Raw genomic sequence first — 20,412 nt, 5'->3', positions numbered from 1 at the left:
TCCAGTAACTCCAGGATGTAATTGTCCATGACTCCTGCTTCAGGGGTCGAGAGGGAGTACAGATGACCCGGAGGAGGTGTGGCGCCAGGTAGGAGTTATATGGCACAGTCGTAAGGACGATGAGGGGGAAAGGTGGCCATCGAGGGCTTGAATCTGCAGAGGGATGGGACATTTCACACAGGGGATCTGTAACTCTCTGTCGAAGTCTTGATCAATGAAATCATCCGCGGCTCTGGAGTCCACGAAGGCTTTAATCTGGTGCTGATGGTTATCCCAGTGGAGTGTTGTGGGTAGTAACAAACGGTGAATGGGTAGCCGGGCGGTATCTGCACAGCTCGTCAGGGTCTCCCCCTGTCCTGGCGAGCCCTGGCGTTTCCCGTCAGCTCTGGGCAGGTAGCACGGAGATGGCCGAGACCTCCGCCATAGAGGCAGCAGCCTTCGCATTCGACTGTCATGCTCCCGTCAGCTCAGATGTGTGCGACCCAGCTGCATGGGATCCTCCATGCTGGGCTCGGTGGGCTTGGGGTGCTCAGGAAACCCGGAATGCTGGAGGGTGCGGAACTCACTCATGAAACGAATGCACACGGTAAACAATTCAAGCTTCTTCAAAGGACCACAAAAAACACCTCTTTTAACAGGGACACAATCATGAAATAATAAGACACACCTGAGTCCAATAAAAGTCTCTAGGGCGGTCTCTGCCGGCCTCTGGTGCCAGGAAGAACAACTTTATTGTACTTTATGATAAATCATTTATCTGAATTGGGAGACCCCCCCCCCCCCCCCCCCCCAGATTTACAGGGAATACATGGCATAGTATGGAGAAGCAATACTGAATATGATCTGAATCCTTTCAATTAAAATGGCACATTTTGGTGCAATCAATTAGCTTAATTTCAATTATGTTTCAGGAATGCCAATCTTATCTGTTTCCAACTACAGAATTGTTTTTCGAATAATCTGAGATGGTGGGTGACATGTCTCGCTGAAATTACATGAAACAACTCACAGAATTTTACCAGCTTGCCATCTACATAGGTAACATCCCAGCTAATACATTTGGTTCCTTGGAAATTGTGGGAACATACTGACTGATAAAACTGAATGTTTTTTTAAATGTTCTGAAAACAGAAGTGAAAATGTATACTTTTCTGGGAATGTTTTTTTTTTAAGCTGCAGAGAGGTTCTGAGACCATTTTACTATGATTCCCTGAAAGTTTTCCTGGGAAGTGTTAATGTTCTGAGAGGTTATAGGAGAAAATTATAGGTTATTTTAATGTCATTAAATAACGTTCTGAGAGCATTTTTCAATAAGACTTTTAATAACACTGCTAGCTTAGTTTGTGTTAACTGTTTTGAACTCCAACCAAAGAGAGGACAAATGGAAATTCATTTGCTTAGGTATTAATAATACAAACATATTTATTTTTTATTTTTGCATGGTATCAGTGAGATTCAAACCTATGATCTTCTGTTCTCTATCCATGGAATTAGTCCACTGCAAAACAAGATGACGGGATGGTTCACTCGTCAACGAGGAAACTTCTGGAAGTGAATGATGGTAGACGACAAACCCCCTTCAACATGCGTACTGCAAACAGACCCGACTCATCTTGTAACCTCTAATCTTTGGTTGACGCGAAAAACAAACATGGCGACATGCACAAACTACCCATCGTAAAATTACCTTAAGTTTTTTTACTCAATGATTTCGATCACTGGTGAGGTCAACTGTGATGTGATGAACTGTAAATAGTAATTGCTATTGGCTTATTCATATTATGGATTCTTTCAGCCGAGCGTTAGCTACGTAAATATGACCTCTTGTATTAGGTCACTCTTTCCTCAGTTAGCGCTCACCTGTAGGCAACGCTATGGTAAAGTACTGAAATTCCTACCTAAGGAACATATGGTTCTCAGAACATACAACATATGGTTCTCAGAACATACACTATATATACACAAGTATGTGAATACCCTTTCAAATTAGTGGATTCGACTATTTCAGCAACAACCATTGCTGACAGGTGTATAAAATAGAGCACACAGCCATGCAATCTCCATAGACAAACATTGGCAGTTAGTTGGCCTTACTAAAGAGCTCAGTGACCTTCAACATGGCACCGTCATAGTCAGTCAGTTCGTCAAATTTCTTCCCTGCTAGACCTGCCCGGTGTGTTGTTATTGTAAAGTGTAAGCATCCAGGAACAACAATGGCTCAGCCACGAAGTGGTAGGCAACTCAAGCTCACAGAACACATTTGGGATTAATTGGAGCACAGAGTACGAGCAAGGCCTAATTGCCCAACATCGGTGCCTGACCTCACAAATTATTTTAAATTTTAGAACACATTGAATAACCTCCAGAAGCTAACCAGCTAATTAGCTACAAGCTATTTAGTCATTGTTAGCCACTCTGCTAGCAGCTTTTACCTTCTGCACAGCCAGCCCTGTTTTTAGCCTGGATAATATTCGCCAGTCTACCAGTATCGAACTGTCTCTCCACAACAACGCCGGATTCCTGCCGTAATCCCTGGACCACTACTTCTGATCTTCACAGCTAGCTTGCACCCAGTACCGAAGCTATCCCTGAGGCCCACCTCCCGGTCTACTCAGCTGTTCACCAGAACCCCACTCATACACGGCTAGAGCCCAATACTCCACCGGATCCTTGTTGTAATCTCTGGACCTTGGCTAACGCCACTGCCACGAAGCTAGCACCAGTTAGCCGTGAGCCAGGCACATCTCCCTGCCAACCCTGAGCAGACCCCTCCTACCACCCCCGGGCTACTAACTTTAAACGCTGTGTCGCTAGCTTAGTGGTGGCTTCCCTGTCCCATCTACTGCTGCCCCCTGGACACTGATCACTTGCCTACATAGCTGATGCCTGCTGGACTGTTCATTAATCACGGTACTCACCATCTGTGAATTGATCGCCCCCCATCTAGCTTCAGAGTTTGTTCTGTTAGGTGACCTAAACTGGGATATGCTTAACACCCTGGCAGTCCTACAATCTAAGCTAGATGTCCTCAATCTCACACAAATCATCAAGGAACCCACCAGGTACAACCCTAAATCCGTAAACATGGGCACCCTAATAGATACTATCCTGACCAACTTGCCCTCCAAATACACCTCTGCTGTCTTCAATCAGGATCTCAGCGATCACTGCCTCATTGCCTGTATCCGCTACGGTCAAACGACCACCCCTCATCACTGTCAAACACTCCATAAAACACTTCTGCGAGCAGGCCTTTCTAATCGACCTGGCCCGGGTATCCTGGAACGATATTGACCTCATCCCGACAGTTGAGGATGTCTGGTCATTCTTTAAAAGTAACTTCCTCACCATCTTAGACAAGCATGCTCCGTTCAAAAAATGCAGAACTAAGAACAGATATAGCCCTTGGTTCACTCCAGACCTGACTGCCCTCGACCAGCACAAAAACATCCTGTTGTGGACTGCAATAGCATCGAAGTGTCCCCACGATATGCAACTGTTCAGGGAAGTCAAGAACCAATACACTTCAGGAAAGCAAAGGCCAGCTTTTTCAAGCAGAAATTTGCATCCTGTAGCTCTAACTCCAAAAAAGTTCTGGGACACTGTAAAGTCCATGGAGAACAAGAGCACCTCCTCCCAGCTGCCCACTGCACTGAGGCTAGTCATGGTCACCACCGATAAATCCGTGATAATCGAAACTTCAACAAGCATTTCTCAACGGCTGGCCATGTCTTCCTCCTGCCTACAACAACCTCGGCCAACAGCTCCGCCCACCCCGCAGCTACTCGCCCAAGCCTCTCCAGGTTCTCCTTTACCCAAATCCAGATGGCAGATGTTCTGAAAGAGCTGCAAAACCTGGACCCATACAAATCAGCTGGGCTTGACAATCTGGACCCCCCTTCTGAAACTGTCCGCCGCCATTGTCGCAACCCCAACCAGCCTGTTCAACATCTCCTTCGTATCATCTGAGATCCCCAAGATTTGGAAAGCTGCCGCGGTCATCCCCCTCTTCAAAGGGGGAGACACTCTGGCCCGAAACTTTTACAGACCTATATCCATTCTGCCCTGCCTATCTAAGGTCTTCGAAAGCCAAGTCAACAAACAGGTCACTGACCATCTCGAATCCCACCGTACCTTCTCCGCTGTGCAATCTGGTTTCCGAGCCGGTCACGGGTGCACCTCAGCCACGCTCAAGGTACTAAACGATATCATAACCGCCATCGATAAAAGACAGTACTGTGCAGCCATCTTCATCGACCTGGCCAAGGCTTTCGCCTCTGTCAATCACCATATTCTTAGGCAGACTCAGTACCCTCGGTTTTTCTAATGACTGCCTTGCCTGGTTCACCAACTACTTTGCAGACAGAGTTCAGTGTGTCAAATCGGAGGGCATGCTGTCCGGTCCTCTGGCAGTCTCTATGGGGATACCACAGGGTTCAATTCTCGGGCCGACTCTTTTCTCTGTATATATCAATGATCCACCTCTACGCAGACGACACCATTCTGTATACTTCTGGCCCTTCTGGACACTGTGCTATCTAACCTCCAAACGAGCTTCAATGCCATACAACACTCCTTCCGTGGCCTCCAACTGCTCTTAAACGCTAGTACAACCAAATGCATGCTTTTCAACCGTTCGCTGCCTGCACCCGCACGCCCGACTAGCATCACCACCCTGGATGGTTCCGACCTAGAATATGCGGACATCTATAAGTACCTAGGTGTCTGGCTAAACGGCAAATTCTCCTTCCAGACTCATATCAAACATCTCCAATCTAAAATAAAAAATAAAAAAAAATAATAGGACAACCACGTTCTCACCAAGCTCTAGGAAACATATGGTTCTCAGAATGTTATGTGCTAGCTGGCATGTACTTAATATTATTTGTCATTTGATAAGACTTCTACTCAAATAATATGCTACAATTACTGATTTCCCAACCATTTGAAAGCTGACTAAGAAAAAATGTGGCCTAGTAAGGAAAACCTTAGAGCAACAGCCCATACAACCTTTATACACAGTCACTGTAGCATACGGGGTAACAGTACACCACGGGTGATACTGTGGGAGAACAGATACTCCCCCGTAAAGCTGAGAACTCTGACTGACTGTTACTCTAACTAACTCCTGGTGGTTCTATGTCTGGGAAAACATGGCTGCCAAGGCATTGCATCACACTCCCACAACCACAGCCCTAGTTTCCTGCCTTACAATCACCTCTCCTGAGGCAGCTATTCCAGTGTGTGTGTGTGTGTGTGTGTGTGTGTGTTGAGCATGTGTGTTTGTGTCTTTGAGCTGCCCTCGCATTGAGGATTTCAACACATCTAACCCCAGTCATCTCAGTGGGATACACAAACAGATGGACACTCAACAGTCCATGAGTCATGACACAATGGCTGATACAGAGAGTCAGCACTGAGTGTGCTGACAGTGGTAACAGCTACTTGTCTGTGAGTTGTGCCTCTAAATCCTTGCTGGTGTTTGAATAAAGGTGTATCCATGTGTGTAAGATATTATAGATTGTGTGAGTGTGTGTGTGTGTGTCAGTCAGACTCCTTTGTTTCCCTGCTAGGCCAGGCAAGGCAGGTTTAATCATCAGGAAGTGTTTAGGCCGACTGGGCCTCATGCGAACCGTACTTCCCGTCTGCAACTGCAGCACAGATAAAGGCAGCATTCAGTAGCGTTCAAAGTGGGTTTTAACGCAGCTCTTAACACAGCGACATAACCACAGAGGTTCAAAGTATCGGTACAAAAGAGCACGGTCACCCAGATGAATCCAAACCAACTGTTGAAACCATGTGTTCCCAATAATGAAGTTTAATGACCACAAAGAGGAGCTCTGCAACCAAATAAACTTGACCCATGTGGTTGAAGTGTGGTCACATCTTGTAATGTAGTTGTGTATTGCTCAATTCTATTCCTGTGGGTGACCGCGTAGAGAGCTCAAACATTAGTACAAATATTATGCACAGAATATCCTCTCTCTCTCTCTCTCCAGACAGACCGACAGACAGACAGAGAGAGAGAGTAAGTGTTCCCATGCCCTCTGTCATCCCTCCAGATCAATTGTGTTGTTCCTCCATAAGGGCCAGTGTCTAAGTGGTGTGACTGTGCTGTGGAGTCAGCCACTCAGTGAGTAGTACAGTATATAGTGTGTTATTTCAGATTGACTTGGTTTAATGAGGCTCTGTAAAAACACTTCCCCTTCCAAAATAAACCTTCATCACGAGACAAATCAAATGTATTTATATAGCCCTTCTTACATCAGCTGATATCTCAAAGTGCTGTACAGAACCCAGCCTAAAACCCCAAACAGCAAGCAATGCAGGTGTATAAGCACCTGCAGAGGAAAGGCAGGGCACAGTGCCCACCCGCAGCACACCATGTGACAGGTCAAGTGACATTTCCTGTTCTAAATGTGGGCCTAAGTTAATAATGAGCGGATGGAGAATTGTGTGTACAGTGGTTCTTCCATGACTGTTTGTGGTAGATGGTGGCATTCTATCATTGCACCATACTATCACAAGCGGGGGTTAGAACGCTGATCTATCGGTAGTTTAGTTTAGTTTATTAATTCGACCATTTTAAAAAACAAGCACACATAAAACTTGAAAAAATCATAGATTAAAATGAGTAAAATCATGGAGGATAACACACAAAGTTTGGGACCTACTTCCATTGTGGAACACACAGTATTTCAGTGAAATAATAAAACATAAAACAAAGAAGAAGAACATCTATCACATCATTGCAGTTACATCATAGAGGTTATTCATATGGGCACATCAAACATATTTTTACTTTATTTTTAAAGCTGCCCAGAGAGTACGTCGTTTTTATGGGCAGAGGCAACTCATTCCATTCTGAGGCTCCAGTATACAAGAAAGTACCTTTCCCAGCATTAGAGGTCGACTGATTAATTGGCATGGCCGATTGCAAGTTTTCATAATAATCGGTAATAGGCATTTTTAGATGCCGTTTATAGCCGATTTCATTGCATTCCACGAGGAAACTGCACGGCAGGCTGACCACCTGTTACGCGAGTGCAGCAAGGAGACAAGGTGAGTTGCTAGCTAGCATTAAACTTATCTTATAAAAAACAATCAATCTTCACAATCACTAGTTAACTACACCTGGTTGATGATATTACTAGGTTAACTAGCTTGTCCTGTGTTGCATATAATCAATGCGGTGCCTGTTAATTTCTCATCGAATCACAGCCTACTTTGGCAAACGGTTGATGATTTAACAAAAGCCCATTCGCGAAAAAAGCACAATTGTTGCACGAATGTACCTAACCATAAACCAATGCCTTTCTTAAAATCGATACACAGAAGGATATTTTTTTAAACCTGCATATTTAGTTGAAAGAAATTCACGTTAGCAGGCAATATTAACCAGGTGAAATTGTGTCACTTCTCTTGCGTTCATTCAACGCAGAGTCAGGGTATATGTGAACTAATTTGCCAGAATTTTACATAATTATGACATAACATTGAAGGTTGTGCAATGTAACAGCAATATTTAAGACTTAGGGTTGCCACCCATTCGATAAAATACGTAACGGTTCCGTATTTCACTGAAAGAATAAACTTTTTGTTTTCGAAATGATAGTTTCCGGATTTGACCATATTAATGATCAAAGGCTCGTATTTCTGTGTTTATTATATTATAATTAAGTCTATGATTTGATAGAGCAGTCTGACTGAGCAGTGGTAGGCAGCAGCAGGCTCGTAAGCATTCATTCAAACTTTACAGCGTTTGCCAGCAGCTCTTAGCAATACTTGATTCAGAGCACTGTTTATGACTTACCTATCAACTCCCAAGATTAGGCTGGCAATCTAGTGCCTATTAGAACATCCAACAGTCAAAGGTATATGAAATACAAATGGTATAGAGAGAAATAGTCGACGCATCATAATTCCTATAATAACTTCAACCTAAAACTTCTTAACTGGGAATATTGAAGAATTGGGAATATTGAACCACCAGCTTTCATATGTTCTGAGCAAGGAACTTAAATGTTAGCTTTTTTAGATGGCACATATTGCACTTTTACTTTCTTCTCCAACACTGTGTTTTTGTATTATTTAAACCAAATTGAGCATGTTTCATTATTTATTTGAGACTAAATAGATTTGTGTATTATATTAAGTTAAAATACAAGTGTTCATTGTTCATTCAGTATTGTTGTAATTGTCATTAATACAAATAATAATAATATATATATAATATGATTTTTCAACACTGATACCGATTATTGGAGAACCAAAAAAAGCCGATACCTATTAATCGGCCGTTAAAAAAATATATATATATAAAAAATCTACCCAGCACTACTCCTGAACCTGTATAAACACACATTAGCAACACCTAATCTGGTGCTGTGATTGTGTGCATCCCTAACACAGGGAAAGTAATCAGTTAGATATCTGGGCGCAGAACCATAAAAAGTCCTGTAAACCAAACCTAGTCTAATCTGGGACACCCTAGCCTCAACAGGCAGCCAGAAAGCAGCTCCTGCCTATAAACTTAGATAAGCCCCCAAACCAGGAAGTACTAGCGTAGACAAAATGGCATTGAATGAGGGCAGTGGCTTAGCACTTTCATGGAGTCCTTATCAAACAGCTTGTACTTTCTAGCCAAAAACTTAGTCCTGGCATTAACCTTCCCTAGCACTTTATTTGCCATGCGCACACCTCCCAAGCTGCCATCAATAATACATCCCAGGTAGCTAAACAGAGGTTTTAGTAGTCAGCACCTCACCTAACTCCCCTCGGATTTCAGAGGTCCTACCTAACCTAACTCCACTCTGATTTGATTTGACCTACTCAATTTAGGTCAATTTAGGTCTGGATGCAAAAATAATTGCCTCGGTTTTAAGTGCAAAAATAGCTTATTATCTCCAAGCCATTTGCTAATGTTAGTAAGCTCTGTGCTAAATATGCTCTCCAACATAGTTTTACTTTGAGACACCAGAAGTGTAGAGTCATCCTCATAAAGGAAAATACGGCAAGAACAAGCATCTTTCATATCATTAATATACAGTAAAAACAGTAGAGGCCCAAGCACGCTCCCCTGCGGAACACCACAACTCATTGGTTTTGCCTGAGACCGTGAACCATTAACCTCTACTACTTGCTCCATACCTGATAAATAGGACTTTACCCAGCCTAGAGGGTTACTGCCTAACCCCAGTGCCTCCATTAGGAGACAGTGGTTAAATGTATCAAAGGCCTTTTGTATGTCAAGCAGTACATTCCACAGAGATTTCCCTCATCAATCTCTTTCCTGATGAAGTCAGTCAAGTAAAGTAGACATGAATCAGTGGAGTATGTTTTTCTAAAACCCAACTGAAAATCATACATTAGACTTTGTTTGTTGACATATGACTACATTTGCTCATGTACAACGCTCTCAAGGATCTTTGATGTTATACTAAGAATAGATACAGGCTTATAATGCCCAAGGTCAGACTTTATCCCATTCTTATACAGAGGTATAACTTTAGCCTGTTTCATGTCCCTGGGAAAGATGCTTTGTTCAAGAGACAGATTGACGATATGTGAAATACAAGGGCCAATTTTCTCAGCAGAATCTATAAGAAACCTTGCATGAATATAATCCAGGCTTGTGGCTTTGTAGCATTCAAGCTCTGCTAGCATACTGACTATTTTGGCTGTTGCTGCCTTTGCAAAAGAAAAAGAGTTTGGCTGAACCCCTAACTCGGCATAATACTTCTTGACTTGGTTGTTTCCATACAAACCAGAACTGGTGGGCAGCTTGCTAACCAGTTTGCTGGCAACAGAAGTAAAAAACAGTTGAATTCATTGGCAAACTCTGCTTATTCATATACCATCTCACCCTGATGTTCAGTCCAATAATAAAATCAGGCTGCTCTTGACAGTTCTTACATTTCTTAAAGGCCTTATTCCTTGCTTGGATAGATTCTAGAATCTCATGATTAAACCAAGGGCTAGAGCACTGCTTTCCCTGACCCGTCTAATGGGAGCCATCACATTCACCACAACAAGGAATCTACATTTAAAGGCTTCCCAGGCACCTGTACATTATCCACAGGTGTCCAGTCAATTTTACCCACTTGCTCACTAAACATTTCAACACAGTATTTTTTGAGTCCTCTGATTTTAACAGTTTTGTGACACTTAAATATATATTTAAAACCCTCCTTATGCAAAATGTAATACAATTAAATTATTAATTAAATTATTACTCCACTCTGCAATATTTGAAATTTATCAGACACCAATATTAAGTCTATCGTACTTTGCACTGTTTCACATACCCTGGTGGGATCTTTTATCATTTGGGTAAAAGCAAGTGATTTAAAGAAGTGCATAAATACATTGTGGGTTGGGCTATCTTTTTTGCAGACATCAGTATTGAAATCCCCTAACAGAATGATGGCGCCGGAATTAATGGCAGCAGATCTACGGGCGCCCAACCAATTGTGCTATTATGTGTTTTCTTTTGCGTTATTTGTAACGTATTTTGCACATAATGTTTCTGCAACCATATCTTACGGCAAAAAAAGAGCTTCTGGATATTAGGACAGTGATCAATCACCTCGGATTAGACAAAGATTTTTTCTTCAACAAGCAGGATGCACAGGACATTCTCCGAACACCCGACAAGGCCATCATCCCAGTTATTTTCAAGAGGAAGAGACGCGGGTACAGAGGACACAGAGCTGGGTGCCTCGTAAGGATCCGCAGAAGGCGAGTGGGAAAGCTGCCGTTACCGTCAATATTACTCACCAACGAGTAATATTAGACGAGGTACGATCACGAATATCATACCAACAGGGCATCAAAAACTGTAATATCTTATGTTTCACGGAATCGTGGCTGAATGATGACATGGATATTCAGCTAGAGGGATATACGCTGCACCGGCATGATAGAACAGCACACTCGGTAAGATGAGGGGGGGTGGTCTGTGCATATTTGTAAACAACAGCTGGGGTACGAAATCTGATTTTGCTCGTCTGAAGTAGAGTATCTTGTGATAAAATACAGACCACACCATTTGCCTAGAGAGTTTTCAGCGACACTTTTCGTGGCTGTTTATTTACAACCACAGACAGATGCTGGCACTAAAACCGCACTCAGTCAGCTGTATAAGGAAATAAGCAAACAGGAAAACGCTCACCCAGAGGCGGTGCTTCTAGTGGCCGGAGACTTTATTGCAGGGAAACTGAAATCAGTTCTATCAACATGTTAAATGTGAAACCAGAGGGAATTTGTTTTATAGATCATCTGTACTCCACACACAGAGACGCCTACAAAGCTCTCCCTCGCCCTCCATTTGTTAAATCCAACCACAATTCTATCCTCCTGATTCCTGCTTACAAGCAAAAATTAAAGCAGGGAGCACCAGTGACTCGGTCTATAAAAAAGTGATCAGATGAAGCAGGGCTATTTTGCTATCACAGTGGAACATGTTCTGGGTTTCTTCCGATGGCATTGAGGAGTACACCACATCAGTCAGTGGCTTTATCAATAAATGCATCAATGACATCGTCCCCAAGTGATTGTACGTACATATCCCAACAAGAAGCCATGGATTACAGGCAACATTCGCACTGAGCTAAAGGGTAGAGCTGCCGTTTGCAAGGTGCAGGACTCGGAAGCTTATGAGAAATCCTGCTAAACCCTCCGACGAACCATCAAACAGGAAAGCGTCAATACAGGGCTAAGATTGAATCGTACTACACCGGCTACGACGCTCGTCTTATGTGGCAGGGATTGCAAAACTATTACAGACTACAAAGGAAGCACAGCCGCGAGCTGCCCAGTAACACGTGCCTACCAGAGGAGCTAAATCACTTCTACGCTCGCGTTGAGGCAAGCAACACTGAGGCATGCATGAGAGAATCTGCTGTTCCCGATGACTGTGTGATCACGCTTTCTGTAGCCAACGTAAGTAAGATCTATAAAACAGGTCAACATTCACAGGGCTGCGGGCCCAGACGGATTACCAGGATGTGTGCTCCGGGCATGTGTTGACCAACTGGCAGGTGTCTTCACTGACATTTTCAACATGTCCCTGATTGAGTCTCTATTACCAACATGTTTCGAGCAAACCACCATAGTCCCTGTGCCCAAGAACACGAAGGCAACCTGCCTAAATAACTACAGACCTGTAGCAGTCACGTCCGTAGACATGAAGTGCTTTGAAAGGCTGGTAATGGCTCAAATCAACATCATTATCCCAGAAACCCTAAACCCACTCCAATTTGCATACCTCCCAAACAGATCCACAGTTGATGCAATCTCTATTGCACTCCACACTGCCTTTTCCCACTTAGACAAAAGGAACACCTACGTGAGAATGCTAGTCATTGACTACAGCTCAGCGTTCAACACCATAGTACCCTCAAATCTCATCACTAAGCTAAGAATCCTGGGACTAAACAGCTCCCTCTGCAACTGGATCCTGGACTTCCTGACGGGCCGCCTCCAGGTGGTGAGGGTAGGTAGCAACACATCTGCCACACTGATCCTCAACACTGGGGCCCTCAGGGGTGCGTGCTCAGTCCCCTCCTGTACTCCCTGTTCACTCACAACTGCATGGCCAGGCACAACTCCAACACTATCATTAAGTTTGCAGACGACACTACAGTGATAGGCCTGATCACCGACAACAACGAGGCAACCTACAGGGAGGAGGTCAGAGACCTGTCCGGGTGGTGCCAGAATAACAACCTATCCCTCAACATAACCAAGCCTAAGGAGATTATTGTGGACTACAGGAAAAGGATGACCGAGCAGTTTTTACCCCCAACCCATAAGACTCCTGAACAGGTAATCAAATGGCTACCCGGACTATTTGCATTGTGGGCCCCCCCCAAACCCCTCTTACTCTGCTGCTACTCTCTGTTTATCATATATGCATAGTCACTTTAACTATACATACATGCACATACTACCTCAATTAGCCCGACCAACCAGTGCCCTTGCACATTGGCTAACCGGGCTATCTGCATTGTGTCCCGCCACCCACCACTCGCCAACCCCCTTTTACGCTACTGCTACTCTCTGTTGATCATGCCTGTATATAGCCTCGCTGCTGTTATAGCCTCGCTACTGTATATAGCCTCGCTACTGTTATTTTTCACTGTCTTTTTACTGTTGTTTTTATTTATTTTACTTACCTATTGTTCACCTAATACTTAAAACATGTTTTAAAAATTGCACTGGTTAGAGCCTGTAAGTAAGCATTTCACTGTAATGCACATGTGACAAATACACTTTGATTTGATTTGATTTCCCATAAGGGAATCATTACAGTAGCCTAAACTGTGGCAATTAATGGAGTTGTTTTCTGAGAGTCTCTCCTCTGGCACTAGAGTCCTGCATCCGACAACAACAACAAAAACTGTCAGTGGTTCTAGAGTTAAGAGAGAACTTGGGGAAATACAATGCGGGAATTTCAATTGACGTGTGAACTGATGATTTTCGAAAAATAGGCATGGTGGGCTTTTGGTTTCTCTCCCTCTAAAAACCGCAATAAATAATTCTATAGAACAAACTGTCTTTATTTACAAATTAGTAAGAATGTCTCACCCCATGTTCAAGAATGGCCTTTTCCCCTTTATTCAGATTACAATCGCTCACTTTCGATCATTTGAAATGAAATCTTCTCCAAAATATCATATTTTTTAACCAAGTTAATCTGCTCATATTGTGTGTGTTCAATTATTTGTGACATTGTGACATTTAAATCATATTGAAGATAGAAGCCTCCTCTTAATGAGTTCCGAGAGCCGATCTGTTATCCAACGATTAGTTTAATAGCCCGGCTACTGTAGGTGTGAAAATCCCTCCCAACTTGCAATTTATTTGATGCTTAAGTACTCTAAAGTTTTACAGAGTAACTGCTCATCAACCCCTTTATGCTTTCGTTCATAAAATAACAATAAAAAACTTTCAAAATGCAGATGTTTATTTCAGGTACAGAACAGTACACCCCAGCTCCATGATCACGGGTAAAACCTTGCTCAGATGATAAGATCAATGTATTTGTTGCAATGTTGTATCATCAGTTTCTCAAGCCAAAACGTCTTGATGGCCTTCACCAGTTCATCTTTGTTTGTAGGTTTGGCAGAGATACGGATTAATTTTTCAGAATAAAGTAGGCTAATGAAGGCAATAAATTGTTGCTTACTGGAACACCCAAAGTCATCCAATTGTTATAATAGGATTTGAAGCAACAGCCTAACCCCGTGTGGGGAAGCAGGGGACTAGTCTTGATAAATCAATGCAGATTTTATTTTCACAAAATCTCAATTTGGGTATTGGTTAGCCTACAATTAGGGGGTGGAAATGTTAGGATCATTTTGCTCTCGGTCAGCCTACTCCCGACCAGTCACGTTGTACAGCGCCATATTGTCCTAACGGAAACCCTCAGGGTTTTGTTTTTCGTTTTTCTAGGAATAGAAACACCATAATCTTAATCCAATTAATTAAGATACATTTCTTAAAATCAATCCCATATACTATGTTCTCACAAATGCTTCTCAAAGATGCCCTCTGGTGGTCAAACTAGCACTAACTAGCATTAATGGCAACAATAGCTCCTCCTCCTGTCTCAGCCTCCAGTATTTATGCTGCAGTAGTTTATGTGTCGGGGGGCTGGGGTCAGTTTGTTATATCTGGAGTACTTCTCCTGTCCTATTCGGTGTCCTGTGTGAATCTAAGTGTGCGTTCTCTAATTCTCTCCTTCTCTCTTTCTTTCTCTCTCTCGGAGGACCTGAGCCCTAGGACCATGCCCCAGGACTACCTGACATGATGACTCCTTGCTGTCCCCAGTCCACCTGGCCATGCTGCTGCTCCAGTTTCAACTTCCACCTGACTGTGCTGCTGCTCCAGTTTCAACTGTTCTGCCTTATTATTATTCGACCATGCTGGTCATTTATGAACATTTGAACATCTTGGCCATGTTCTGTTATAATCTCCACCCGGCACAGCCAGAAGAGGACTGGCCACCCCACATAGCCTGGTTCCTCTCTAGGTTTCTTCCTAGGTATTGGCCTTTCTAGGGAGTTTTTCCTAGCCACCGTGCTTCTACACCTGCATTGCTTGCTGTTTGAGGTTTTAGGCTGGGTTTCTGTACAGCACTTTGAGATATCAGCTGATGTACGAAGGGCTATATAAATAAATTTGATTTGATTTGATTTGAATAGCTGACACTTAAATAAAGTACCGTAGAATTCTGCGGCAGCCCGCAAGGTGTGCTGCAGTATGACACAACTTTAAAGGTTGAACCACTGTACACTAGAGTATAGGTTCAGTCTTATGGATCTCGCGGATGGGACATGATGTGTGTGTGTGTGTGTGTGTGTGTGTGTGTGTGTATTCCTACCTTGGTGATCTCGGGGTCAGGACACTGGCTATTCATATACTGGCAGTCATTCCTGGGTCTACAGCTGTTGTCACACCAGCCACACAGATGTCCCAGGTTCTCACGTCCCCAACACTGAGAACAGTCCCCATTGCCCACCCCACAGTTATACACCTCCACTGAGAGTGAAAGAGGGGGAGGGAGAGGGAGAGAGCTTTATTATTACAATACAGCATGCTAGCAACATACAGGCTACATCACGTAACCGTATGGGCTGAATATATTATACTGAGCCTATGTCAGATGCTTTGGATAAAAAATATTCAACATAATAGAAATAAACCCAGAAAAACTGAGAAAGACATATGAACAGAAAGAAAGAGAAACAGATGAGCATGCCTATGTTCCAGCACCTCCCATAGAGAAATCATGTGCCCTTGTGTGTGTGTTTTGATGACTGAGCACGGTATGAAGCATCAATCTTGTAATAAAGTATGCAGTTTTTCTGGCTGTGGGCCAGGGCTGTTCTTCTGCTCTAAGGGCTCACATGGTAAACACATGGCCTGTTAACTTTGAGAATATACTGGCATCTGGGAGTGGGCGTGTGTGTGTGTGTGTGTGGTTTTACTATCCTTGAGGGTAACAGAAGTCCTCGCAAAGATAGCAAAACATGGATAATTCGGGTCCCCACAAGGAAAGAGGCTATTTTAGGGGTTTTGAATAGGGTTAAGTTTAGAATAAGTGTTAGGTTTAGGAGATAGGGTTAGGTTCAGGGTTAGGGCTTTGGTGTTAGGGTTAAGTTTAGGGAAAATAAGATTTTGAATGGGAATAAATGTTTTGGTCCGCACAAGGATATTAAGACAAATGTGTGTGTGTGCGTGCATGCGCTCATACCTGTCATGGGTTTAGGGCTGTCGATGTATTTGTCCAGGTGTCCCTTTCTACGCAGACTGAGCTGAAACACCTGACTCTTCTCCACAGTGGTTAGCTATATGGTAAGAGAGACACGCCCGCTGATCGGCCATTTCACCATACACTACCAGTAAGCATGGCTTTGGCCATACACTAAACAGCTTATTTCTTATTGGCCCTTTACAAAGATTGTGTTGCGTGACAGCTACTCTTGGAACATGATTGGTTGTACTCACCGTCACTCCACTGCACTTGACCCCTGAGTTGTCCTCCAGCCATCGGGAATCATACCGCTGCTCGTTCCCAAAGTCACACTGTAGCTCCTCCCCCTAAGGAACAAAACAATACAGCCATGTCGTCATGGCAATGACATTTCATTTATAAACCAAGGCACAGTCTGACATCACCCAGGGAAACAGGGTTTATGGGGACACATTTTGGGATACTGTATATTACCTTTACACATCTTGTTATGTCTTTACTTTCCTCATCCTAGCTAGTCCTGTAGCTTAGATGCCAATCTGTTTCTGCTTCAGCCAACTGCTTTGGAAATGTCATGCCAAACATTGGCAAGAGAACATTGGCAAGAAAGCGACAAGTTAGCTAAAGTAATAGCCTGGCATCCAGAAAACTCCATATTTTCACAATAGTTTGTTTTGGAGCTACAAATAGTGTCTCTTTATTCAGAGTGTGCACTTCTTCTAGTTCCATTATCAGCATGGTGGCTGTTTCGTTTAGTTGAGCTAACTTACCTATTAGTCGATCAGGGCTAATGTTAATTGGTTCATGAATGTACATGCACTATGTAGGGAATAGAGTGTCATATGAGAAACAATAACAAGGACCTGGCTGGGAGAGAACTCTGTCCTCCTGAATAGTTGGTAACCATTGACAACCCTGGGAGGGGAGGAATGCAAAACATCTAAATAGCCCAGGATAATTGTCCCTGCCAAGCAGAATTTAGAATCCATTAATAATTCAGCATATTCATCAACATCTGGACGGTAAAGTCCCCTACCTCAGCAACTCATCTGGGATGCAGAGGGGTTTACTATGAATTCACATTTCAGCCAAAACATCAGGAGATATGACCACACATTTTGTGTGTAATAGTGTACACGTCAGGAAGAGAAGTACAGTCAATCTACTCAAAGTGCTTGTAGTCAGTCATAAGGTATGTATGAACAGTTACATATGGATTGATTTAACATGTTATAATAGGCCAGAATAAGTCACTCGGTCTCCCGAGTGGCACAGCAGTGTAAGGCACTGCATCTCAGTGCAAGAGGCTTCACTACAGTGCCTGGTTCGAATCCAGGATGTATCACATCTGGCCATGATTGGGAGTCCCATAGGGCGGCGCACAATTGGCCCAGCGTCATCCGTGTTTGGCTGGGGTAGGCAGTCATTGTAAATAAGAATTTGTTCTTAACTGACTTAACTGAAAAATATATATTTCAAAAAAGTATATGACTGTGATGCTTTGAACTGTAAAACATTTACCCTTTCACATTACATTGTTTATGTTCCTTCTGCTTTCAACTACGTTTCCCTGATTCATAAAGATCTTCTCTGAATAGTCATTGCGTTCTTTGCCCCAGATCGACTATATGCCAATTTGAGGCATAGAGCCATGTTTAAACAAGCTAAATAATAGCAAGGATTGCCAGGTCAAGCTAGTTTGGTCTTCCCACTGTAGTATGAGACCTCCTTTTCTATACTTTACAACACATATACATCTGACTCACACCAAAGCTGATGACATTGTTCAAATAACTGAAATGAAATAATAACAGCTATCAAAGGTTGATTATATCTATGCCAATAAACTGTGTGTGTGTGTGCATGTGTGTGTTTTTGTGGGTATGTGTGACTAACTGTCTGTCGCCATAGAAACCCAGTCAGAGAGTGTGTGAAAGGGCACAGGGTTATGACTGACCAGACTTGGCAACTAGTCAGAGATGGAATGTCACAAGCTAACAGAGTCAGACCCTCATCACTTTTTCCCTCCAATAAATTGAGGTTAGGATTTGGGATATACAGACTGATCTGAGATCAGTGTCTGAAGGTAAAAAGTGTCTAAAAGTGAAAAGATAGGGCAAATAGTACTAAAGATTGCTATGTGTTCTTTGAATGTCTCCATATGTCTGTGAATGCCTGTATATCTACTGGGAGATAAGATATCAGAGAACCTGGTGGGAACAGACAGCTAAAAGGTGTTTCAAATAAGTGAGGAGATAAAGCCATTCATCATTCTGATTCTAACCTGTTCATTGCAGTCACTGGTTCCCAAAGAGCAACCACTGAGGGGTTCACTATCATTCCCACGAATCTCCCTCTAAGAGCCTGAATCACTTCACTCCTATCTTGTACCACATTTAGTATAGTATCTAACAGGGGCTACTGTATATTGTACCTGTACCACGTTGTCTAGGAACAGGGTGAAGTTCTGGGTCATCCCCGAGGGCGAAGGTGCAACATTCTCTGCCACAAGACTTGGACAGAAAGTAGCATTCTGGGGGACAGGAAGTGACACACACACTCAGGGGTTAAAGAAAACAATGGTTCCCCTGCAGACATCCGCTTCCAAAAATACCTGTCCTGTTTATGTTGCTGGGAGGAAGGAGGAGGAAATGAGAGGGTGAAGCTCTGCTCTGCTCAGAGTGAAACAACAGCCTAAAATGGACGGGTGGTGAGGGATTAAAAAAACAGGCCCACCGGAAGGCAAAGATGGCGGAATAATGGCAGGATGGGGCTCAACACAGAAAACCAGACTTAAAAAATGTTATGTCCAGCTAACAGACTAACAGAGCCAAGCTCACTCTGACTCACCTAACCACACACCTTCAGAGTACACCAGTTTCTATGGACTCAATCAGACTGTGTGTGGGGATCCAAACAGTGGCAGGGCAACTTTGCTTCTCTAACACCAACGGCAGTATGAGAGAGGGGTGGCTGGCTGTACCACAGCAGTGATGCTGTCAGAACCTAGGTATGCTGAGAGGAGGCGAATAGTGTGTCTAAGGGGTTGTGATAGCTTCAATGAACATAACGAGCATTTCCTGCCGTAACATAACAATACTTAAAGGGATAGCTGTTCTCACAACAATTAAAGTTTGACTGAGATTTTTATATCTCAAAAGAGGTTTTATATTGAGATCAGTCCTCCATGCCAGATTTGGACCATTTTAAAAACATCATTACTAACAAACAATTTCAGATGAAAGCAGCTCCCACTCTGGCACCATACACACTAACTATACACCAGGGCACCATTATACAGCACTGTACAGTAGACAGGAAAAACGGTGAAACAGTGAGCCTATTCTTCACTCTACAGAGGGCCTATCAAAAGCCACCACCATGAAGAACTGGGAGAGAGAGCCCTGAGAAGGTCAGAGAGACTTTAACATGGCCCATTATCTCGTTAGGAGTCTGTTAACCATGTCTCCCTGTGTTTTATGGGCTGTTTCAAAAATGTCTGACAACAGTAAGACAGCTTTAACCTGGTATGACTGGCCGGAATGTTACGAGGCCAAATCAGAATGGACTGAGATCATCATAGGAGCTTCTGATTGGTTGCCATTGATCTAGGGTTTAATTTGACATTTTCCCGCTAATGTTTAAGGTTAGGACTAGTGGAGAATGGATCTTCGATCTGTAACTAATAGAGCTACTTCTAAACTAGCCAGTGATTCTGACTGGAGTGGTTTAACAGAGGGCTAACTCACCTCTAGCAGGCTATGTTTGGAGTCGTCTTTAGAGGAGAGGCAAGAGTGGCTGTCCTGGTCCCAGTAACACCTCCACCTGGTGCTCAGACAGCTGATACATCTGACACACAGGAGAACACACATAAATAAAGGTTAGACCAGCGTTTCCCAAACTCAGTCCTCCGGACCCCAAGGGGTGCACGTTTTGTTTTTTGCCCTAGCATGACACAGCTGATTCAAATAATCAACTAATCATCCAGATTTTATTATTTGAATCTGCTGGCCAAACACACACACACACGTGAGACCTGGAACCTTTAGTAAACACAGTGGACGAAGTCACATGCAAGGTCAAACAGGGTTACACTGGCTATGAGAAAAGATACTAAACATTGAGTTCCACTATTCACGAGGAGCTCTGTA

At 43.2% G+C, this 20,412-nt stretch overlaps 1 protein-coding gene across 1 annotated transcript in view; it reads right to left on the bottom strand.

Annotated features, from left to right (window-relative positions):
• LOC109907746 (plexin-D1) overlaps positions 1-20,412 on the bottom strand; it is a 106,549-nt gene that overhangs the window by 44,976 nt on the left and 41,161 nt on the right. Inside the window, exons 8-12 of the mRNA XM_031793917.1 lie at positions 20,011-20,110; positions 18,696-18,794; positions 16,516-16,608; positions 16,262-16,355; positions 15,389-15,546 (exon numbers count right to left, since the gene is read on the bottom strand). Of these exons, the coding sequence (XP_031649777.1) occupies positions 15,389-15,546; positions 16,262-16,355; positions 16,516-16,608; positions 18,696-18,794; positions 20,011-20,110 (544 nt within the window). The remainder of the gene's footprint in view (positions 1-15,388; positions 15,547-16,261; positions 16,356-16,515; positions 16,609-18,695; positions 18,795-20,010; positions 20,111-20,412) is intronic.

The sequence above is a fragment of the Oncorhynchus kisutch genome, linkage group LG17 (assembly GCF_002021735.2).
Source record: "Oncorhynchus kisutch isolate 150728-3 linkage group LG17, Okis_V2, whole genome shotgun sequence".
NCBI classification, from domain to species: domain Eukaryota; kingdom Metazoa; phylum Chordata; class Actinopteri; order Salmoniformes; family Salmonidae; genus Oncorhynchus; species Oncorhynchus kisutch.
Note: the sequence above shows the minus strand (reverse complement) of the source record. Positions and strands in the feature narration are given on the sequence as shown.